This window comes from Cygnus atratus, chromosome 7 (genome assembly GCF_013377495.2).
Source record: "Cygnus atratus isolate AKBS03 ecotype Queensland, Australia chromosome 7, CAtr_DNAZoo_HiC_assembly, whole genome shotgun sequence".
Classification (NCBI taxonomy): Eukaryota; Metazoa; Chordata; class Aves; order Anseriformes; family Anatidae; genus Cygnus; species Cygnus atratus.
In genome coordinates, this window is record NC_066368.1 from 25014876 (window position 1) to 25039415 (window position 24540).

The 24540-nt window shown below is 51.3% G+C and overlaps 1 protein-coding gene across 1 annotated transcript in view; it reads left to right on the forward strand.

The window, feature by feature from the left end:
- The window catches only part of CDH23 (cadherin related 23), a 131489-nt gene that overhangs the window by 21295 nt on the left and 85654 nt on the right, over window positions 1-24540 (forward strand). The window contains exons 5-7 of the mRNA XM_035537012.2: window positions 15009-15151; window positions 16412-16459; window positions 16650-16742. Coding sequence (XP_035392905.2) covers window positions 15009-15151; window positions 16412-16459; window positions 16650-16742 — 284 coding nt within the window. The remainder of the gene's footprint in view (window positions 1-15008; window positions 15152-16411; window positions 16460-16649; window positions 16743-24540) is intronic.

A 24540-nucleotide genomic window follows, 5' to 3' on the forward strand; every position in this document is an offset into this window, starting at 1 on the left:
CCAGTAAGCCTGGGCAATTCCTATGGGCACTGGGGTGCTGAAGGGTCTGGGACCATCTCCCCCAAAAGGAGGAGGAAGAGCGGCAGGCACTCAGGGATGGCAGATGCTGTTCCAGAGAGATTATCGTGGTCCTAAAACCTGGATAGAGGATGACAGCCCCATTTACCATTCAAACTCCTCTGAAAAATCAAGGGCCTTTCCCCAGATTGCTCCTTTCAGTGATGCTGGGGCAGGAGGTGGCTGCAGCCTGTTGGCCCCACAGAAAGTGCTTTGTGCCAGGTAACTGGCTGCTGAGCGGGATGGCAAGGTCAGGAGTGCCTTTGCCTGGGAGAGCTTCAGCCAGCACTTCTATCAAAACCAATATTAATTTTCCCTAATTAGGAGCTGCAGCTAATGAGTGTCACAGCTAATTTACCTCATCCGTAACGAGGGAGAGGAGGGGGTCAGGCGCTGGGATAAGGGACTGCAAATCTGGCTCCTCTGTGCTTTGAAGAGGCCCTTTGCTTTTTGGGGTGGGTCTCTGAGTTTGTGACGAGCTGGATGAGTGTGGTAAGGCACGGGCAGGTTTGTAGGGCTGCTTCTTCTGCCTGGTGCCTCGTGTGGTTCATGCAGGCTGCCTGCAAAGGCTGTGGGCAGCACCACTCCACAAACGTTGCCAAACAGTACTATTAAAAAGCAAAATATAAGCTGGAGTTATTCCTGTTAGTCCTTTAGACAGGACAACATCAACTGTGTCTTTCCAAGGTGGCTCCGGTTTTATAATCCGCCACTTCCTAAACAAGTTGGAGACTATGAATTATCCACAGAGATTATTGTTTTAAATAAGAATACACTGGAGAAACTTGTGGTCTGCTTTCGCACAGTCAGAGACAGCCAAAATCAACTGAATAAATGATTCATGGGATTTATTTGCGTTGCCCTGACAAAGCCTGAGAAGTCTCCTTTGTCTGGATAGATCTATTGTGCCAGCAAAGGGACAAGCTGGTGCATACTTTAAGGGGGATGAGAGCTGTATGATGCCTTGTCTGAGTCAGCTTTCCCACCAGGAGGATGTTGAGGCCGTGGGGAAGGGGTTTGGCTCTTGGGCATGACCTAGAAGTTTGCACGGGGAAGTGATGTGGGGAGAAGAGCCTCTCCTGGGGACATTCCCAATGAGAGCATCTTTGATTTCGTTATAGCTGGTGCTCTGCGAAATTGCTACTGAGTTAAAAAAAGAGGGAGAATAAGAAATAGAGCAGGAGATGGCCTGGTCCTTGGTGGTGTCATCCTGGTGGCCAAGCTACCTGATGAGGCCTTTGCTTTATGGCCAAATATTGGCACAAATTAAGCAGGCAAATGGCTCCCCCCTTCCTCACCACCTCCTACCATGCCCAGCCTTCTGCAGCCTCGGTAGCTGCAGTGACAGGGCTGTGGGTAACCAACACGAATTAATTGCTCCACAGCTGGACCCTGCTCTGAGCAATCAGACCAGCTTGCTAGTACATCACCCATACCAGAGGAACACCTGGGAAATCCTAGGGGGAAACCCCATGGCAGAGAGCTTACGCAGTGTGACTTGGCTTCCTTGGGATGACAAATACGTGGGGTTTCTCTAACATGCTGGATGTTGTTGTATTTTCAAGGTTTACCCCAATTTCTACAGCACCTATTGGAGCTGCAGCACCAGTCACCCGACAAAAATAATAGTGCGGCGGTGACAGTGACATATAAGCAAGCACCGGCATCCGTGAACTCCTCGATGGTATTTGTGCACAGGAAGATGTAGCCTCATGCATCAAACTCCCTGATCCTGGTGAGAGAGGAAAAGAGAGAGGAAAAGCTTGGGGAGATTGGGCATGATGTACAAACCTCTCGTCCTAGCTGAACATGAGGGGGTGAGGCGCATGATGCTGGGTCAGATGATGGGTGAAAATGTGTGGACACAGAAATACGCAACTCAACCTATTGAGGATATAGGGTTTGGGGTGGAGGGGCTCCTGAAGCCATTTTTTGCTAGGTGTGAGGCTGCAGCCGGAGCTCTGCTGGCATCTACCCCTCCCCTGCTCGCCTGCGTGCCCTCTGCTGGGGCCAAGGTGGCTGAGAAAGTTTCTCTGCACTTGGTGCCCAGGAAAAGCGACCTTCAGGCAGAGTTCTTGGGCAAAAAGCTTCCCCATCCGTGACAGATTTGCCTATAAATCTCCGGTATTAATGCCCAGGTTCCCAAGGTCTGTCATCCTGCATGCCGGCGAGCCACGTGAGTTGCTCAAAAACAACGCGCTGAACTCATCAGTCATCCTGGAGGCAGTCTCCCCGGCAGGGAGGTGATGCTGCGGAGGGGGAGGCTGGGGGAAGCTGCAGGCTTCTGGTCTGGGGTACGTGGGGCAGACAGGAGAACCCCCCTGGGCTGGGAGCACATGTGGGCATCCCAAAATCTGAGCAGACCAAAATTATGTCATGTGCAAGGGAGCTGGAAGTGCTTTGCGTGAGGGCTTTACCCACCTGGCTTGCTTTTTTTGCTGGGGGTGAAGGGGCTCAGGTCTGGAGCACGGTGAGACCCATGGGATCCCAAACCCTATGCCCTGGGCTTTGGGGTTTCATCCCCAGTGCCCCCTCTTCTCACTCCCTGGCCTCACTATTACACCCCAAATCGCCCCGCGCCCTCCAGGAGCTTGCAGCCAGCTGCCACCCACTGCAGGACGATGCTGCTGCAACCAGTGACATTGTTTTATTTATCTGTGGGTTGTTTTTTATACAACTGTATTCATGAATAATTCTGAAAGTGTCTCTTTTTTTACGGAAAGAGTCAGGTTGATTTTAAAATAGACTCAGCATGAGCATCTCTTATTGGTACAGGTATTAAGCAAGTTATGAATTTCTTGCACTTTGGGTCCTAGGAAAATCCTTTCCTTATTCTGTTCTCACTCACTGCTGGTTAATAAGGCTTATTAGCACTCTTTAATAACGGCAGATGTAATCGCAGCCCAAATTTTAGGAGCTGCATAGGCCAGGGTCCTCTCTACATCCTCGCAGGGATGAGGGCTGGAGTAAAGTGCAACCAAAAGGAGGAGGAAGAGGAGGAGGAGGAGGAGGAGTGTTGTCCTTTAGTGGGAAGGAGGAAAGGAGGTATACTGCTTGCTGGTGGTATGAAAATGCTCACCACACATCATGAAGTGCTGTATGTGCCTGTAGCGTGCTTGGCTTGGTGGACTGAGTCTAGTTGGGGTTTTTCTTGGCGGTTTTTAGGCAAATCTTGTGATGGAGATGGGCAGCGCCTGTTGACCACTGGGGCGATGTGCCTCATGCTGCAGCATCCCCGATACACGAACACCTGTAGAAATACCCAACAAACATGACATGGATGTCAGGGCAGAGGTGGCTGGGGCTTGGCTCTTCCTCTCAGACATGTGCAAGCAGCTGCTGGCAAGTAGCTGCTGAATTCAGTGGTCAATACCCATTTCTCCCTCGTTTAGGGCTTCAGGGGAAAGAGCAGCCTTCAAAGTCTTTCCTTGGAGCAATCAAAAGAAAAAAGCCTAAAACTGTGACTTATTGGATCACTTCTCTGCATGGATTTCCACTTTTAGAACAGCCTGTGAAACCTCAGCGATTGCTTTCTTCTCGCCTTCAAACAGCCCAGCAGCTGGGATTTAGCACAGGCCTTTGTCTTGTGTTTGGATTTACAAATTTTGGGTTTTCCATGTGACTAGCGGAGCCTTTTTGGAGCACAGACCGTGCTGGCCACCAGGCGAGGTGGGGGAGCACCCCATGAAGCCCTGCCTCAGCTTGCCAGGAGCTGGACTGCCAAAGGTCCCCTTCGAAGGGGAGCTGGTCTTTTAGGATTATTTCTGTTTCCAGGCATGTCACGTGTGCTGCCCAGGCTATGGTGTCAGTGGTAAATGGGCTGGGAAGAGCCTGGGCTTGCTGCGCACCCAAGGGATTACAGTGAGCTTGGAAAGGGCCCTTTGGTACTTTTTTCTCACCCATTTTCTCTTGCCGCTGTGACGAAATTCCTGTAGCAAGTGTTCCCTGGAGCTCTGAGACAAAACACAGGGAAAAAGGAGCCACGTGAATGCTCACGAGATGTTGTGGAAGCTACCGAGAGATGTTTTCGCACAAAGTCATTTAATTCGGGTGTTCACCTCTGCTCTCAGTCTGTTCGTGACAACTTCTGTGCAAGTTGTTCTGCGTTTTTTAGGGAAATTCGGGCAGGCCGTGTGCTCTGTGTTTGCAGGAGGCTGTGTTTTCGTGCAGGTGCTTCCGCAGAGCCCCGGGAAGCTGTTGCTGGCGGCGCGGAGCTCTCCATCACGACGCGCGGCGCTCCCCTGTGACCGCAGTGACCGTGTGCGTGCCGCGAGCAGGCAGTTGCCAGCAGTCGTAGGAGCACTTAGCAAGAGATCCTTTGCCTGAAATATGTTTTTAATAAGCCATTCACTGAATGTATCCAAATAACAAATAAATTCCTGCAAATCTCAGCCTACTTGCAGATGACTCGCAAATGAGAAAGGCTAAATTAATTGAATGCTCTAGTCACTGGGGATAATTGTCCAGCTGTAGCGGCGATCTCCAGATGTTTGTTTGCAGAAGAGTGTGCCTTCATAGGAAAAGAAAAACACTCGTGGGTATATTAACTCGGAAACAAATTTACAGCTGTGTGCTTGTGCGCTCTGCCTTGCGCTCCCGCCAGCGACTGCAGAGCTCTGCTCCGAGGTTTCCTCTTGCACCAAACAGCCTCTTTATTTCCCACTCATTGCTCTCCTGGCCGCGTTTAGGCATCTGTGACGTGCAAAGTGAGGCCGTGGCCCCATGCAAGCCTCCCAGGCTTCAGCAAATATCACCCTCACCATGCTCCGTGGTGTGCCACGTGTTGCTTCGTCTGGTTCGGGCAGCTGGGGCTTGACTTTGGCGTGTCATTTGGGTGGGTTTGTGGTGTAGGATGGGAGAATGGGATGCTGTGGGTTGTGTTGTGGCTGCCTGGGGAGAGTGGAAGAGTTTTTTGGTGGTTGGGAAGGGGGAATGCTCCAGACCTAATGTCAGCTGAAGCCTGGAGCTCTGCCCAACCAGAGCTTGGTTTTATCGGTGCGTGAGAGTCGTCGGTCCAGCATGCCCCATCCATTTCCCTCAGTCCTACTTTGTTTCTGTTGTTGCACAGCCCCAGCTGGGTTTGAAGCCCCGTAGCTGAAGTGCCCCATTACTCATGCGAGCGAGGACAATGGGACATGGGGCTGCTCTCAAATGTCTCCGTGTGTCGGCGTCATTAATAACCCTAACGCTGGCATCACCCGCTCCTAAATAGCCTCATTTATCAACAAGCAATTTGCTGCGGCGCTGTGGCGGGGAGGCAGATAAGCTTGTGCCTCGGATACCCAGGCACTGCCTGCCAAGTCTCTCCCCACCTTCTCCGTGGCATTTGGGAGGGAGGTGTGTGGGGAAGAGCTCCGGGTAGGATTGGGGAGTTGTTGCCATCCCCAGGGAGCTGAGTTGAGCTGGGGGAAGGTGGATTTGAGTTTGAATGTCTTGCATATACCTGGGCTGTTGCCTTGGTGGAGTCTTCCAACCAGCTCCTGGTTTGTCTCGGGTCTCTTAAGGGATTTATTTGCTTTTCAGGGGGCGAGAGGAATGGGGAATGCAACCTGTTGGTGGTAGGGGGATGGTTGGACCAGATGATCTTGGAGGTCATTTCCAACCTTAATGATTCTGTGATTCTAGAATTGGCCATTCCGGGCATCAATGTCCTGGCCCAGCTCTCTAGTTTTGCTCTTACTGAGGCCATGCCTTGGAGACTGAGAGGTGCTAACTCAACTCGACAGATAAATCAGGAGGGATTTTGCTGCATCTCCATTACAATGAGGCGGAATCCATCACTCAGCGCAGGTTTTGAAACCTCAGAGAGTTACGGTGGCAGTTCAAGGCCAGTTTGCTTATGGATCTGAAGACTGCAGACAAAAACCTGACCACTGGCACCGTCTCCTTCTGGCTTCAGCCAGTCAGCAGGACTCCTAAATTTTCTCTTGAGCATTTTGGGGTCACTTTGACATGCATACAAAAACATGCTGGAGCAAGTTATCCAGCGATGCTTGGGATCAGGACATCTGCATCCATTTATCCCCCTGAAGCATTCAGGGAGCAGAACAGCTGGGCCATCAGCAAGCTGGAGCACTGAGCGTTTTGTGTTCCCAGAGATCTTGAGCGCCTCGGGGATGCTTCATCTCATCTTTTGTAAGGCACAGATGAGATTTCAAACAAGACGTGAACGAATCCTGCTCGAAGTTCCCTTGCTCAAGTAGAAGTTGCTGACAGGTTTTTTCTTGTCCCTATCCATCCTGATCAGCCTAACGGGAGGGGTGCTGGGGGCTGTGCCATCTTGGAGGTGCCATTTTACACCCTGGCTGTCCCCTGTTGTCCCCATGTGCTCTTGGCAGAGCAGTTTGGTGCTGATGTTTGCATTGCCATCATGGCTGTGGTGCTGTTCTGGTCCAGCCCTGCTTGGTGTCGGAGGCATCCTAGGGCCTCATCTGTAGGCACTGCCATCTAACGAGCTCTATCTCTGACCTCATGTTAATTGGAGAGCAGCCTCTCTTTCCTAAGTAATGCAAAGCTGCGTTGCCTTATCTGGGTGAGATGCAAAGCACCCCATGTGTTGCCTTACCCGTAAATCATTTATTTACCCCAAATAGCAACGCACCTCATTAGCTAGGCTTGTGGGGGCCTGCTTTTCTCCTGTGCACCCAGATGTGTCTCTAGAAGGCTTGGTGTGGCCAAAGAGAGGCGATGAACTCGGGGCTGCTGCTTAATGCCTGCTTCAGCTGGCTCAGCATCCTTGTTCCTGCTTGGGTTTATACACGGTGCCTCCCCGTAGCCAGGAGGGGGTTTTGCAACAGGTCGCCCTCTGTTTTCCTTTTGGTTTTGGCCTGTCACGCTCTTTGCACGGTGCCACGGTTTCTCTGGCAGGGTCAGGAGTCTCTCGTTACCTCTCCTCTCTCCAGCTGGTGTCAGAAAGCAGGCATGCCCTGCTCTGCTTAGGAAAGCAGCCCTCTACTCCCCAAACGGGACTGACCCCGGCACCATGGTGCTGCTCTGTGGTCTCTGCTTGTCGGTCAGCCTGTGTCACTTCCACGGACGTTTTCCCTTTTCTGAAAGCCGAGTGATGCTGTACTAACATTAGTCATGATGGGAAGGCAATTCTTGCTGGGGATGTCAGAGGGGCTGAAGTCGGTGGGAATTGGAGCAGCAGCTGGAGCAGGTCCTGCTAAAAACTTTGATGCTCTGGTGGGTTGGTTGGGGGATTAATTGGGCACACATCTGTGGACACAGACTTTTTTTGGAGATATTTGGTCTTCTAAAAGCTGGCCATTGAGGCAGGTGTTGGTGCCTCAAGCAGCTGCCCTCTGAAATGGTGTTTTGGGGAAGGGGATGCTGTGCTCTGATGCAGGTGTGATGCAGGTGGGTGCTGGCATCCCATGGGCCTTTCTGATATGGCAGGGAAACAGTGTGAGGGGGTTTTGTGGACATGGGGGGCATGGTTTAATGTCTCCCCAGTGACCGGGGGTCCTAAGAGCCCCCTGTGCTCTCCACCTCGGACATGGAGCTCGTCCAGTGCCCAGATGGGACGGCAGGGTGAGGGCGAAGGTCTCCCCCCCCCCACCAAGTTGTTTTCCTGCCTGATGCTCTGCGTGCTGTGATGGTCACACAGAGGAGAGCTAGGTGGCATTTTCCCCATGCTGGCACCTGTGACAGAGTATCCTTTGATCTACGGTTGTTTAATTAATTGGAAACTGAACTCTTTTCTTTTCGGAGGGAGGGGGGGAGGTCAGGAGAAGGCAGGGAGGAACAAAGGAAATATTCCTTAGACTTTCTGAGCTCCTTCTTACTTCAAAAATTAATTAGAAAAGGATATCCTATGGATTTAGGGTTTAAACTTTGTGTCAGAAATGTTAATCAAGACTGCATTAGCTAGGTTTTCCTTGAGGAAGGTGTGGGGATGCACACGGGGCGCTGCGGGGACGGGCACGATGCGGCGTGGTGCTGTGCTCGGGGAGATGCTTGGGAGCGGGGTGTGGAGGGAACGGGTTTGCCTCTACAGGTGGAGGACTTGTTGTCTTTTTGTTCCCCAGGTGGTTTTTTCCCTGGGTAGCTGGCTCCAGCCCCTTCAAATGAGCTCAGCACCAGGCTGAACCCTTCCTCCAGGGGAGCAGACGTGGTTTCGGGCTATTCCCCCGCCTTGCCTGCCAAATCCAGGAGAAGGATCTGCAGGGCCAAGCGTTTCCCTCTTGGTGTTCCCAGCCTGGCAGGGAGATCTCCTGGGAGATCTCTCAGGTAGTGCTCTGACCCTAGCAGAGGGAGTTTTGCTCTTCCCATGGATCCTGTTGCTGGGCTGACATTCTCTCCTGCCGGCTCCCCAGAGCTGCTAAAATTGGGTTTTGCATGGCTGCTGGCTCATCTCCTCCGCATCTCTGGGGCCCTTCCAGGATTGTTTCTGGAGCATCATTTCCAGGCCAGTTTTAAAAGCCCCAGGCGCTGTTGGGGCTCTTTGCCATTATTTAACACCTCAGTGGATTTCATTGCTGGGAAGTTTCTGCTAACCTCAGATTTATGTTTTCCTTTGCTGTTCCAGTTCCTCCCGTCTCCTCCCACCCCTGTCCGTGCGTCTCAAATAGCTGCTAGCAGCCACGTTACGCCGAGAGGAGCGAGGCTGTGTCGGATATTTTGTTTTTTCCACCATCCCTTTTAACTCTGGAAAACACGAGGGCTTTAATTTCCCAGCTCCCTGCTTCTCGTCCTGTTCCCTGACCCTTCTCCAAGGTGCAAGCGAACCGCCAGCTCATTTCCTTTAAAATTAGTTTCAAACATCCCTCTCAAGTGCCTTGAATCGTCAGCTCACCTGCAAACCTTGCAGTCTGCCATGAGGGTGCTCTGGGCTGCTTCGGGAAAAGGTGGTACCCTGCCCCTGAGCATCCCCTGCCCTGCCACGGGGGTGGACAGAGATCAAAAAAAGGGAAGGAGACTTTTGGACAGAGCAGCTTCCCGAACAGAACTTTTTTCTTAATTTTTTTTCCTGGTTCAAACAATGGATGGAGCGGAATTTGCATAAATCTCATTAGAAAAAAGTACAAGTTTCATAAATCTTGTGATAAATTAATGCGATATCATTCTGAGCGTGATATATTAATTTTGGGATAAAATGAATGGGTCTGTGATCATTGTTAGTAATTATGAGGCTCCCAGGCAGCGTGGAGAGGAAATTATTTTGAAGAGGGCTTTTTTTGTGTGGGAACCCTTTTTACGCTGGGAATATCTTGACAGACCTGGACTTGTCCTTTTACAAGTGTTTCTTTTGTGAGTTTGCTCTCCTGTTTTATTGATGCAATTGTATTTACTTCACCTCTTTTGTGCTAATACACCCCATTCCTTTACAAGCAACAGGAAACAAAAGTCCTTGGGGCTTTTGCAAGCTGCCAGTGCTTTTTGTCCCAGGCTGTGGGTTTTGCATGTCCCCAGGAATGGGCAGGGAGGAAGGACAGCCAGGAGCATCTTCTCCCCTTTTCTCCAGGCAGTTCCCACCAGCATGAGGGCACGGGTTTTTAGACTAGTTAGGGAGATTTTGCTCGGTGTCTGTGCTGCTCTAAGACCTGCTTGAAGGTTGATGGGGGTGGATGTCTGCCTGCCCTGGTTGTGTGGCTGCAGGGGTTGGTTTTAGCTGGAGGGATGGATGCAGCCTCTCTGCCTACCCACGTGCTTGGTGTCTACAGGGATAGCCTCAGGTAGTCTCTTTGCTTTCGTGATAGTGTCAAGAAAGTTCAATATAGCCTTGGTTGCTTTTTTTTTTTTTTTCCCTCCTATTTCCTTGTAAAGTTAACCAGTGTTGGGTAAATAACCAAGTAAGCCTTCTGTTATCACTCCTCTTGATGTGAGTGCTCGGCTCTGCCAGGTGCACCTGGAGCACTCTTCCTTTTAAACAGCTTTAAGCATCCCTTCAGACATCTCTAAGAGCTGGGGGAACAGCAGTGCCTCTTTCTGAGGCTGTCGTGTCTGTTTATGGATGCCACCTCGACACCGGCTCCCCGCTTAAAATAACTAAATGCAGCAGAGAAATTACAGGCTCTGCCTCCCGCTCTGCCTTTGAGCACCTGAGGAGCTAGGAAACACTCTCTCCTCCATGCCTTTCACCTCCCAGCGTGATAAAATCGCTCAGAAATGGCAGTGACTGCACAGATCTGTTTTCCCTCTCCTCTCTGTCACCTCCGCAATGAGCTCCTTCCTCTCCCGTATGCCAGGCTCTCGGTGCCCACATCTTCTGTGTCACCCATGGCCCTGGAAGAAGGCAGGAATCAGGATGTAGAGACGTGATTCCTACAAAAGATGTCCTTATCCTGATTATTCTTTGGTCACTTTCTTCTTCCAGCCACCTGTGCTGCGCCCAGGCTTGTGTCATGCCGGTTCAGGGTCTCCCACGTGTGCCGTGTCCCCTCCTGGGGACGCGATGAAACCTTGTCCCAAACACAGGAGCAGCTCACACTTGCTGTGGCCTCCCACCTGGAACTGCATCTTCCTTTATTTGCTTTGCTAGGGAGTCACCGTCCTTTCTCTCCCTCGCATTGTGCAAAGGTGGCATGTCGTAGGATTGCTCAGCAGCACAGAAATATTGGCATTTCATCTTTTCTTTGCAAAAAAGAAAATCTTTAGGAAAACATCATGGAAGGGCTTTTTTTCTCATTTATTTTTTTTTCTGAAAGGTGAAAGAGAAAATGAATTGCAGGCAAAGAAAAGGGAGGAGGTGACGGATGAGAAGAACAGGGCTTGAATTTCAAGATCAGATCCATCAAGTGCTGCCACAGAGCACATCAGAGGGCAGCCTGCTGTGAACAACTGGGCTAACTGGGGACGCCTGCCCTGGGGCAACTGGGGCAAGAGGAGCTGGGGCAAGTGATTGTCCCGTGTCCCTTCCAGGAAGGAGGGGGAGCGAAGGTGGCAATGGCAGGAGACCAGGAGTGGAGGAACAACGCGGCAGCTGCTGAGGAGAAGCAGGCACTGGTTTCAAGGCAGGGATTAAAATGCTTTTAATGTTAAAGTGCAGCTGATGCCTGAAGTCCTGAGCCCCAGAGCCAGCTCAGTCAGTGGAGAGATTCCCATTAACTCCAGTTGGGTATGGATCAGACCTTTTAAGAGAGCATCTTATTAAGGGACTAATTAGAAACCTGTTGCATCCCGGCGCTCTGCACCGTGCCCTGTGCAGGCTGTCAGCATCTTGCTCTGACAGCTGCACTTGTAGCTCTCCTTCGTCCTCTCTGGCCCTGGGGCTCAGCTTTTCCCAAAACCCCAGCAGCTCAGGATGCTCCTGCAGAGTTTGTTTCCTCTCCTTTCTCATCCTCTTCTTGAAAGCAAAGCTGATGAGGTGACATTGGTGCAGGAAATATGTATGGGTAGGCAGCTGAAAGCAAGATGCTGAGGCTAGAGATCCTGTTTGGGGGTAAAAGTATGCCTAATAAAGCAGCCAAACCTAAAAAAAAAAAAAAATTTAAAATAATAATAAAAAAAAATCCTAGCAGGAATAAAACAAGAGGTAAAAAGAAACAAAAAAAGCCCCTGAGGTCAATCAAAGTTCAAGACATGGAAAAGGAAGCAAATCTGTGTATGTGTGAGAAAGTGAGAGAAGTAGCTGTGATTGAGAGAAAGGGAGCAAAAGGAGACAAGATAAATTGTGATTATCCACTGGAATCAAGACACTTAACTGCCCTGTCTGATTCCTGAGGGGAAACAAATGGAGCCTATAACTTTGCACTGCAAAAGGATAATTTGTCCCTGTTTCCTCGACCCTTGCCTGTGTCGGGTCGGTGCTCAGGTTCGTGGCAGCCGCAGCATCCTCTGCACACCCCTGGGGACAGCCCGGGCGAGCTATTTTTCCTTTGTTAATGCCCCAAAAGGGTTTTCTGGCCAACGCAGCGCTCCTTGGGCTCTGTATGCGCTGTCTGAGGAGGGCCCTCTTCTTTGTGCTGTTATTTCCTGATGGTGCAGGCACCTCTATTTGCAATCCTTTATCAATTCCTGCATTGCCTCGCTGGAAGAGGAGCCCAGCGTGCACACCTGCCTTGCACCACGAGCCTAAACTTAGCGTCCTCCTGGGGCAAAGTCTGCAAAAATATGCAAAAATCTGAATAACAAATGACAAAGCGATGGTGAAGTCTTATTTCGGGGGTCTGTTTCTCATTACCTTCTGTTTAATTTATTTTGATCTGTGTTTATGGCTCTCTTTTCTCTGTAATGAGCTGGGAGGTGCTGCTAAGTTTGGATGGTGATGGACAGGGTGGGAATGAGAATAGCCATTAGTTTTCAGAGGATTTGTTCAAAATAGGATCCTTCTGCGAGACAGGAAAACACAAAGCTTACGCTTGCCTTCCAAGTTACCCTATTTATGTCCTAATGAAGTTTCTTACTCCTATCAACTAAAAATAAACGTCAGGAAGGAAATAGGCTCTCCTTGATCCTCGTGTCTGTGCCTTTCCTCTTTTTGCCCTTGGCTCAGCCCGCCTGGAGTGGAGCAGCCGAGCCCGACGAGCTGCGCCACGGGGCGCTGCCCCTGCGCATCCGCAGCCTGATGGAGCAGGGGATGCAGGTGGCGAGGGGCACCCAGCCCAGAAATGCCTTGTGTCCTTCCCCAGGTTACCCTAAAAATGGGAGCTAAATGCCCTGCCAGCTGAAGGTATCCGTAATGCAGAGACAAAGAAGAGTTAAGCACTCATTTGCCGGCTGATTATTTTTGTGTGCGCGTGTGAGCGGGTGTGCAGCACGCAAACCGTGAATGCGGCTGTGATTAGAATGGAGTGGGACGGGGTTTTGCTATTCAGCAGGATTTTTAACAGCTTTTCCCTTCTGTTGTTTCACAACTGAGACCTTTGGGGGGGTTGAAGCAGGGGAGGGGGGCACAGGCAGCTCCCTCGAATTGCAAATACCCTGTTCTTGTATAAGATGTAAAGGGGAAAAGTCAGTTTCTCCCCTTATATTTGGCAGAACAGAAAAGAATGACACTGGATTCATCTCGTCCTTGTTACTGGCTGTTGCTGTCATGTGCATGGTCACAGCCTTGCCCATTTCCTAGGGCAAAGAAACCTTTGCTGAGGATGGTTTCAGATGTCCTCTGGAATAAAACCAAGCTCGGCTCTTGTTTCACGTCAAGGCTTTGAGGTTCGGGAAGGTGTAGGGTCACCTCTCATCTCTTTACGCTCGCAGTCACCAAAGAGGTGAGGACATTGTGGATGAGCCTTCTGATTGCAGAGGCTCGGATAAGGACTCTTGCTCTGGGGTCTTCATCCAAAATGCTTTTGATCGTGACCCATCACCACATTGTATCGGTGTGGCTGAAAGGGACTTTTTTTTTCTTTTCCACTGGTTAACTGTAGTCCCTTTTTCTAAGACAATTTATATTTGTTCTCCTGATGGAAGTCTGTCTCCTTGTGGGTGCTGGGTCTTGCTGTGTTCTCTTGCCCTGAAGTAGCCATCTGCGTTACATTTGTCCTCATCATGGATGTACTCGAGACAGCCTGAGTCACCTCCCTTTGTCATAAGCAAAGCAGTTCCAGCTTTTAAAGCCCTTTTAATGGTAAAGCGTTTTACCAGCTCCCAAAACCTCTTGGCTTCCCCTTGGATCTGGTCCTGGAGATGCCCTGGCCAGCTGAACAGCTTGCAGAGCCCTCGCCTTGGCAGAGGCAGCTAGATAACCCTCAGATCACTCCTCCTTTGGGTGACTGCCGAAGAAGCATCGCGTGGAAGTTGCTCCTTGCACGCTCAGATCCACAGCTGCTGCCAGAACAGCTGCTTTTGGGACACCTTCCTTGACCACCAGCCTTTTTTTGAGGGTGTTTGGAGTAGGGTCATGAAAACATTTGCTTGTTCAACCAAGCGGGTGCACATTGCCAAGAGCTTCACCTGGCTGCTCGGTCCTCCCTGCTGTTTGCCACGCTGTCGATGTTGGTGTCACCCAAATTTTGTGCCAGCAGCAATTTTGTGTTGTGCTCGGATGTCCCCTGTCCATGGCCGGTGGCCCTGGCACCTGCCGGGTGTCCTCAGTGCTAAATTTTTAATCAGAAAGTCACGCAGCACTGAGTCAAATGTCTTACAAAAGTCTATTACTTCTTCGCAGTTACCTTTATCTGCCAAAATTGTAATCTCATCAAAGAATAAAATCAGGTTTGTTTGACAAGGCCTATTTTCCATAAAACGGTGTTGACTGGCATTAATTATGTTCTACCATTTAATTCTTTATTAATGGAACCTCGTATCAGTTTTTCCATTATTTTTGCCATGATTGATGTTGGACTGAGCGGTCTGTAATTGCTTGGGTCGCTCGGCTCGCTGTGGTGCTGAGCTTCCCTCCTGCTCTGAGATGGATTCAGCATCAGTACCAGCAGGTCACCCTTCTTCTCAGCCAGATATTTGGGGTTGTGGGGTGCCCTCATGCTGCCAAAGAAGGGATCGTGGGTGTGTTGGGTGGCCATAGCTTGGTTTTGACCCTGTGAAGGGCAAAAATGCCCTGCAGGGGAGGAGGGAGAGGGAAAAATGTGTGAGGTACAGCAAGGTGTGAAAAAGAGCAGGGCAGGAGGTGCTCTGGGTGTTGGAGAGGGGGTGCAGGAGACCATGGTGGGGCAGTTCCCCACACTGGTGGATACTGGTGCTTAATGGTGACATGTCTACCCTGGGGAAGGTGAAGTCTTGCCTTTGTTTCTCATCATCCATGGTGAGATGGCTTAAAACAAGGTCTGGGAAAAGCTGGTGGTGGTCCTCAGCACAGGAGGAGGGCGTGATGGAGCCGAGGGAGATGCCGCAGCAGTTGGCCTTGCAGACCATAAAATCCTCCTGGAAGAGACCTTCAGGGCCACCGAGTCCCACCACTTGTCCCCGTGTCTCTTGGACACCCATGGGATGGGGACCCCTCTGCTCCCTGGGGATCTACATGAAGAAATTCTTCCTGACACCCAAACCTCTCTGGGTACAAGCTGAGACCTTTTCACTACTGTTTTCTTCCCCCCCTCTGTCTCTGCCAGGCTCCTCGGTGACCCAGCTGCTGGCCCGGGACCTGGACAACGACCCGCTGGTGTTTGGGGTGGTCGGGGAGGAGGCCAGCAGGTTCTTCGCCGTGGAGAGCGTAACCGGTGTCGTCTGGCTCAGGCAACCCCTGGACAGAGAGGTAACACTGCTCATGGCCAACAACATTCAAAACTATATGGGAAGAGATGAATTATCCCTATTTATTTGGGCTTTCCAACCTTATCCAAATGCTTGTTGCTTCCCAATAAATAGAGCAACAGCCTTGAGGTGAGGAGGGTGATGAACAGATTTTGGTGCCTCTTGCTGGAGGTATGGGCAGGGCACAAGAGAAGGGCTGTCGAGAAGCCTGGGCACAGAAAGCCATCCAAGAAAAGTGGTGGAAAAAAAAGGAAGAGGTCAATTCTTGTGTGACGTGGGGAGAAGTGAGTGTGTGGGGAGAAAGAGAGGCTTGAAAAGGCGGAGGGAATCACGGTATGATAAATGATGCGGGAAAATAGAGCAAAAGAGGAAGGAGCCAAATGCATAGAGGCAAAACTGTTTTGTAAGACTTTTCACTCACACACAGATTAGAAGAAAAACAGCTTGTAAAAAAAAAAAAAGAAAAAGAAAAAGGATAAACAACCTTGAGCCTAAAAAGTACATCCACAACGAAGGTGTGGACAAAAATTAGCATGTGGCAGCCTTCTCTGGTTATATTGTTCTTAAAATCAAATGCCCCACAGGATGCTTTCTCTCCCATTCTTCCTTTCTTCCCTGCCACTCTGTCCCTTCCTATGGTGGGATGTCCTGGAGACAGGGGCTGACCTGTGCCTCCTGCTCCAATGGTGCCTAGGGAAGGCTGACACCCAGATTTTTCCCCCTCACCCACACGTCTCTCACCCCAGCACTTGTGACTTTAATATATCACAAGTTTGGAGCAAGCCGATAAATTAAGTCAAGCAACAAGGAGCACAGAAGCCTGCACAGGGATAATTTGATGGGTTTAGTGGATTTCTGTCCATTCCTGCTGTACCCCCTGGGCTCATCCCAGCAATGTGATATCCCAGGAACTGCCGGGGGGGCAGGTAACGTTGGGAAAACAGCAGTGATGCTCAAGGAGCTGAGCTGCAGGCTGGCGAGCTGGTTCCCGCTGCCTGTACCTTCCCCAACCAGGGCAGGGCAGCAGATCTGCCTGGCAGCAGATCTGCCGGAGCCCTGCTGGCAGTTGTGTTTCTCAGCATTTATCCTCGACGTATTATCCTCGACGTAGGTAATTGCACTCAAGCGCCCCTTCTCTTCTTTTGAAGGTCCTGAAAGCATTTTGCATGTAATAACATTGGCTAAAAGTCCCCAGCCTGCCATCTGCAGATAAACGCACCGGCATCTTTAATTACATGTTTGCCTTCTCCTTCCCTTTCAGACCAAGTCGGAATTCACGGTTGAATTTTCCGTCAGCGACAGCCAGGGGGTAAGTGTGACTTCTCATTTCATGGTCTGCAGCACGGGCGGAGGGGAGTGGGGAGGATGGGTCACGGCGGGCTGGGGGCAGCACCCCTGGCCAGGCAGCAAACCTCAAGCTGAAGCCAGGGCAAGCAGCCACGAGGCTTGCTTCGGCTCCTAAATCCATGCACGAAGCTGATGCCTGCTCCCTACCACAGGTGATCAAGGGGACGGTCAACATCCAGGTGGGAGATGTGAATGACAACGCGCCGCGCTTCCACAACCAGCCCTACAGTGTCCGCATCCCCGAGGTAGGTGCTGCTTGGCATCCCGGCCCTGTGGGGCGAGAGGGGGCGAAGCAAGGCTGGTTTGGGGTGTCTGCAGCAGGATGTGGGCCGTGGAGCCCTGGAGTGGTGTCAGCAGGAAGGGGCCGCAGCAGGTCACCCAGCCTCCTGTTAAAGTAGAGAGAATTTGGTGTGGGATCAGGTTCCCTGCGGCCCGAGTGTTAAATGTCTCCAGGGATAGTTTCCACAGCCCTCTGCTGCTCTGTTTTTGTGCTGGCACCGAATCGTGCCATCAGGGAGAGCACCTAGAGCTCAGCCTGGCAGAAGTACCTCATGGACTCGCAGGCCAGATGTGAATTTAAGACGTGCAGTGAGAGGGGGTTGCTGGTGCTAGCAGGAGGATAACAAGCTCAGGGGGTTGTGTTTGAAAGAGAGCGTTTCATGTCCTGGGTTTCATGTCCTGGACATGGCTTTGATCTTTCCCTGTCCCTTTGCTGTGGGGATGAGCCCTCTTTGTCGGCCTGCTCGTGATGATTGAGCCAGGAGTCACCCGAACCCCCTCTCAGGGTGACACAGGCTCGGAGTCATTTCTGCTCCTCCTCAACGTGGGGACGGTGCAGAAATGACTTGGCAAAAGCTGTCCATTGCTCTCAGCTTTCTGCTCAGCCCTCCAGATGCTCACAGGTGCCCCTCTTTTCTCCCTTCCCTTACCTAAAAAGCTGATGTTGTGAGCCGTAAGCCTTCCACATGCCAGCCTGCATCAAGCCTGGGGAGCTTGGAGGACAAAGATCCCATGCTGGGAGTTAAGGCTGGCTGGGGATAGGGGATTTGGGTCAGGTGACATATCCAGAAAATAAGTAAATCAAGAAGGGGCCGAGCCCCAAAGCAGCCCTCCTGTGTGTCCCCCTGCTCGCCCGCCTGGCCTTCAGAGTCATGCTGTTTTGGAGGTCGGCCTAATCTAATTACAAGGCATCGTGTGCCAGCTCCAGTTTCCATCCGTGATCTTTAAGCAAGGGCACCGATCAGAGGCAATGAGCCACGAACTCGTTGCTCCGCCGGCGTCCTGGAGGCGCTTCTGCTCCTCTGCCGGGGAGGCAGCACTGCCTCGGCAGGCTCTGTGAGAGCAGGGCATGGATGGCCCTGTCCTGCTCCAGAGGACCCTCCGAGGGCTGCAGCTCATGAGAGAGACAGGCAGGACTGTTTTCTCTTCAGTCCTCGAGGAAGAAATGCCTGTTGGCTCCGAATTCAAGCAGGAGGTGGCGTGGCACCGAGGTGTGCGTGCTGCTGGAGCTTGGTGGAGTGCTGAGAGCGGGTCACAGTAGGGGATGACACTGTCCCAAGGCTGTCCCCATGCTCAAAGAGCTGAGCAGCAGGGGTTTGAATATCCGAATCCATCTCAGAGACCTCCCAGCCCGAGCTGGAGGGCCTGTGGCTAATGAATAAGCAGGGCTGGGACCCTGGGGACGGAGCAGAGGCCAGCAGAAGCGCTCGCACCGTTTTGCATAGGCTGGCTCTGTGCGGAATTGGCAGCTAATGAGGGTTTTTCTCTTTTTAATTTTGAAATAAATGACTGTATCGATTTGCAGTTGTCCTAGCTAATGGAGCAGCAACAGAAAGACTATTTAAACCTCGCTGCTATTGTGTGGCGCGAGGGAAAGTCAGAAAGAAGAGTGCGCATAAATAAATGGAACATGAAGTAAACTGACCTTTAAAAACAAGCCTGCCTCTAAACACCCGTCCTGGCGTTTCACGCAGTCCACTTGATTTGAGAACGTGAATTATTGGGGCTCAGGTTGTTCTTCTCCAGCACAAGCTGGGGGTGATGGCACGTAGCTTCACCGTGGGTCCTCAGCATCGCCACGGCTCCTGATGCCCATGCCGGGGACCGCTTGCCGCTTCCTCACGCCTCGGGCTGATGCTGTGCATCCTCTGTGCTCATCGGGTCCTCACCACATCCCTGGCACCTGCCTGAAATAGCAGAGCAAGGACTGCTGTGGGACCTAGAGGTTGCTCCAGTGTAATGGTCCACCCCGTCTGGGCAAGGGCGCACCACCAGTCGCGCATTGGGAGGCAACGAGGCGGCGCGGACGCTTTCAAGTCTGTAAAGAAAGGGGAATCCTGCTAGACTTGGCAACTTAATTCACCAAGCTGGCCTCGACAGAGCTCATTAAGTTCTCGTGTATTCATTTCAGGCTAATGGCTGTCATGCTGACTGCTGTTTGATTTGCTGTAATAGACTTTTATGGCTTTCCAGTTTGCGAGGACGTGTGCGCCGGTGCCCGTGCCCCGTGGTGCTGCTGTAGTACATTAGTTAGCCGCTCGCGTGCTCGCTGCTCTGACCTTCAGGGCTCGGTCTCCTCTCAGATTCAGCCCTTGCGTTTCGCCTCTTCCGTGCCCCATCTCATCCGCCCCCAGCCCTAGGGTGCCGTGGTTTCGGGAGTCTTGGAGCTTGGCTTTTAAATGAGGGACAATGCCTTGCTGAGCCTACGGCGGGCTGTTGTGGCCATGCCTCAATCTCTGACAATTCTGATCTGCTTTAGCCGATCTGTTTTTCCATTTGACTGGATCTGCAGGGAACCCGGTCTTGCTGGATTCTCATTCTAGATGGAGCAGAGCTGAGCCCTGTGTCGGTTTTGTGGTTCCTGGTGCTGGGACGGGGCTGGACCGTTGGCCCTGGGTACCTGCTGGGTTATCCCATCCCGCCTCCCAAGCACGAGAAGCCCTTGAGCTGCCTTTGAAATGAGCAATCTGCCCTGCAAGCCCGTCTCCTGCAGCGCTGCATCCAGGTGCCCGCTGTCCTCACCCCTTGGGCCCTGCAGATGTCCCTCAAACACAAGGCTGTTATGTGGTGGGTGCCTGTCTCATATGCCCTCCCAAAGATTTGTTTCCCCCCCACATCCTGAGCATGTTGGTTAAGTTTGAACCTGCCCCAGCCTTCTCTCTGGAGCATCAGCAGCCTCCATGAGCAGCAGAAAGGTCACTTAACTCTCAGGATGGGATGCCCATACATCATCTCCGAGCTTCTCCGCTGCCGGAGCAAGGTAGCAAGGCGCTGCTGCGAGAGCTCTCCTCCAGCCTGGGACATCCTCAGCCTCCTCTCCTTCTTAGGGCTGGGATAAACATGCTTCTCTTGAGCTCATGCAAGCACCAGGAAGAGGTTAGGCTATGGGAAAGGAGCTTAAAAATAGGCAGGGAGGTTCCTGGGCAGCATACAACATCGGGTATATGAAGGCTGGTGTCACATATTCAGAATTCAGCCCCGATTTACCCATCAATTTTAACTGGGAGGCACACGGCGCTTGCTGTCAGCAGCAGTCACTTCTGCTTGGGGGGTGGCCTTTGGGATCGAGCCTTCAGGAGCCACCAATTGCCGTTTCCATCCTTAATATGTTGGAAACAGCACTTTTATGATGTGTGGGTTTTGGTGTTTAGTTTTTTTTTGATTGTGCAGAAAGGGGAAAGAAAGGAGGGGACTGTCCCTGCCCTGTCCCATTCTGCAGCCTGGAACCAAACCATGCGAGGTGGTGAGCAGGGACAGGGAGGGCCAGAGAAAAGCTCCCAAAGCCCTGGCTGTGTAATTACAATTATTATTTTGCTTTAATGGTAATAATGTCGGTAATTATATCAGTTTCCCTGCCATCCTGCCTGGGAGCCTTCAGGGGCTCATACAACCGCTGTGGTGGCTACGAGGCCTGATGCTGCGCATACGAAGCAGCTGTGACGAGCGTGAGCTCCTGCTGCAGCCCCACTGGCCATCGCCTTGTGCATGCCCAGATGCTGTTTGGGTTATTCTCCCCCCTTTTGTACACAAAGAGCCTTTAAATTGAAGGGGATAATAACAGAACTGATCAGAACGATGTTCCCACCATACTGTAAAGCGGTCTACAATCCTTGCTGGATGTTTTCCTTCCTCATTTCTTTATTTTTTCCTTCTTTTTTCCTCCTCCCCTCTCCCTGTTTTCCTTCTCACGCCCTTCCCCTTCTGTGTGGATTTTAGAACGGCACAAATAATTTACGATGAATAATTTGCCCCCCAAATCCAGCCCTCCCCTCCCTCCGCCACCTCTGCGCGCACAAAATCCGCAGGCACACTGAACTCCTCCGCAGCACTTCCTATGCAAATTTATTTATTTATGGCAGGGTTTTGTTTTTATTTTATTTTTTTTAACTCCCTAGAGAGACGGCAAGTAAATTTGTAAATAATTCAGGCCTGTGCTCATTAAAAGCCATTGGCCAGGAGCAAGTTGGTTCTCTTTCCTGGGCAGGCGAGCATCCACGCAGAGTTTTGTAGGAACACGAAATGTGGTTCATCCCGTGGCTCTTGCACAGAGTTTTGGGAGTCGGTCTCTGCCAACGGGCATCAAGGCTGCACGCTTGGTTGAGTGAATATTTGCTCGTGCAGGATGGACAGAGGAGATGAGCACAGCCCAGGGAGGTGAATTTAGGGAATTTGCAGGGATGCTCACTGAGAAAAGTACATCTAATGAGTGTAAGGTGAGGAAGCCCTCCTTGGTCGATGATGCTGAGAAGCCCAGGTGTAGAAGAACAGCTTTGGGAGGGGGACAAGCCATTTTCTGGCAAATGAGATGAAGTTTTTAGTTTCGTGCAGTGCTGTCTCTCTGGCTTCAGAGATCTGGTCACCTTGTGTTTGTTTTGATGTTTTTCCTCTTTTTTAAAATTTTATTTCTGAGCAACCTTTAATCACTTTCCAGCCTTGCCCAGCAAGCCAGTGGGAGCAGAGCCGCGTTGTGAAGGGTCTGCCTTCCCTTTCACAGTCTTAAATGCAGAGGTACTGTCCGTCTATTAAAAAGCCATCTCTTAGCTGGATGAGATAATCTCTTTTGAGAGGGTTTCATCTGCTCCGTAATCACTAGATAGAAAGTAATATCCCTCAAAGAAACCCAGCCTTCTCCCCTCCCCTCTCAACCCCAGCCTGTGTGATCTGCCACGATGGGGCTATTTCCAGAGGAGGAATGTGAAAATGTTCCTTTACGTGCAGAAAATGTCCAAGTCAGGGTTTTGGCAGCAGTGCCCTTTGTCACCGGTGATCGAGAGGCTGTGCAGGTGGCTTGTACCCGCAAGGAGGAGCTGAGCTGCTCCTGCATGCAAGGGACCAGAGGACCCCAATGATGGTCCAAGCCCCTGGATATGGCCAGGGTGGGATGCCCGTGTGTTGGCTCTGGGTTGAGTTTGTGAATATTTAGAAAGATATCCACTGTCTGCAGAATATAAACGGGTCATCAAAGTGCAGGGAAGTTTGGGGGCTGTCTTGGACTTTTGGATACTAGCAGTTCCTTAAGGTAAGACCCGTTTGGAAGCCCACCGGCTTCTCCCTGCTGCTTTCTGCAGGCTCTGAGGCAAGGTGCTTGAGGGAAACAGGCTGTGATGTGCTGGGTAAGGCACAGCTTGTGCTGAGGAAGGTGCTGTGTGATAGAGCAGGTGCTCAGACCCGGGAGCAATCTCCCCTCTGAAGGTCATTGTCATGCAAGGTGTTGTGGTTATTGCTGCTGCGTGCAAGGTGATGCCAGATGGAGAGCCTCAGTGGGTGCCGGTGACATCCTGAAGTCCCCTGGGGAGGGAGAAAGCCGCAGTCTCTGGCATATCCATCCCTTGTCTGGCTGAACAGGAGACCCTGGTTCTTTAAAACACGTGCCCGAGGAGCGAAATGAGAGACGCAACAGAAACCACTGGGGCGGAAAACCCCAAATGGCGTGGAAGTAATGCGTAAAGTGTCCTGGAGATAACAGTCATTTCCACGAGGCAAAACTTGGGCTGGCTCTGGAAGGATGCTGCAGCGAGGGGGGGCAGCCCAAAAATTAGAAATAGTCGTGCTGTTCTGACTGGTGCAGTGCTGGGGTAGGCGAAGGGACAGGGGAAGGGAGAAAGGGGTGGAAAAGAGCCCACTTAGAGCTGGCTGCGCCAGCCACCTGCACAGCTGGCTGCAGAAATATTTAACGCGTGCCCCAGATGCTGCTCCTTTGGGAAATATTGCTCTTTTCCACCCCAAAACACCTAGGCTCAGCAGCAGAGCCACAAGGTGGGCATGTGCCAGCATCCTCGCCCATCACACCTAGGGCAGGGGGGTGGTTAGAGCTGGCAGGATAGGCTTGCCAAGACTTTTTTCCACTAAAAAAGCCGGTTTTAATTAAGACGGAAATATTTAGGGGAATGCTGCTGGGGAATTAGGGGAATTTCCACAGAGGAAAGCTGTGCAGAAACGGGGCTTCGAAAGGAGGACGATAAAAACCGCTCTTGCAATAGATTCAGTCCAATTTCTTTTTCAGAATTGCGTTTTATGTTTTATTATTTTGTAATGCGTCAGGGACAGCCATGTATAATAAGTTTTCTACCACTGGTCATACTTTGTGATAAAATAATAGGCTAAATCAACCTTTCTCTGTATTTTTTTTAAATATTTATGTGTGAACTGAACTGTTTGTATCGGTTCCAAACTATTTGCATTACAAATGGAAGAAATTTGATCTAGGAAAAAGTTTCAATCACTATTAGGCAGCCATCGCCTAATTTCCACCATTAATTGATCTTGAAACTTAAAGTGTGGTTGATTTATTCTGTCAGTAGGTGTGAATAATGAAGACAGCAAGAAAAAATGAATATATAAGGGTCCAAGGCAATTTCGTTTCAAGACAAAAATCTGAAAGTTCTTAATTTTTCAGGATTTGTTGCACAGAAGGTTTGAAAAGCATGGTTTGCCCCTAAATTGGGGTGAAAAGGAAAAGTTGGTGGCCAGGAGAAATGTCTGCTGTGTCTGGCCACCCCTCCTGCCAGGGCAGGGACCCTGTCCCTTGGGAACCCATAGCTCTTGCTGCTGTGATTAGAGCATCGTTTTTTGGGGTTATTTAGCAAGAAGCAGGTGTGCCATGTGGTTTTGGGTGGAGCTGGTGTCCTTTTTCCTCTGTAGCATGTGTTTCAGCATCAGTCCTTAGCCATCATCTTACCCGGTTGGTTTGCGGCATGGTGGCACGATGTCTTCAATGTGCTCCGAACGCACCAGGAGGAGGTCAGTGGGTTTTCTAGAAGACCTGTTTTTCACTTTTAGGTGCGTGAAGCAGTGAATCCTTCACTGTTTTATTGTCTTTTTGCAAGCACCTCTGAAATATAGAGCATAGTGTCATGCTGAGCTGTCTCCTTGGGACAGACATGGTGCGTGGTGACCCACGGGCGGTGGTGATGGTGCTTTGTGCTCGCCCCTCATGTGCATCTCTGGGGAGCCTGTGAGCCTGGTGCTCGCAGATTTGGGAGCTCAGGAGGCAGGTGGAGACCAGAAGAGGGGCAAGAAGGAGCCTGGTGCTAGCAGGAGGCTCGCAGGAAAGGTGGGCACCACCGGGCAGCCTGGAGGCGGCGGCGAGCCGCGTCCCTTCTGCACGTTCGCACTTGAGGTCGGGCTGCAGCAGGCGTGCTTTTTTTGGGTTTTGGTTAAAAAGCCTCATCGGAGCGTTATGGAATCGGAATGTGAAGGGTAATTGAGCTGAAAGCCATTCTCTTCCCGCAGCCAGCACTGTGGGAGCCGCCAAAGCGCCCTCGGATGCCGGTCCAGGAATCCTGCCGTAGGAGTGCGGGCGGGGGGAGCGTCCCCCGGCCACTTCCCCTCCTCGCCCTTGTCCCTTCACCACCCCCCTGTGCCCACAGCTTGTGAGGTAGGGGTTGGAGGCGGTCCCCATAGGGGTCTGAGCAATGTGGATTTTGTGTGAAATGGGCAGGGAAAGGTAAAACAGGTTCCTGAGCTGCAGTTACGCTTTTTGGAGGTCAGTCCGAATGAGTCGCTGCAGCTTGTTGGGGAGCATCGCCCCATGTCTGTCTGTCC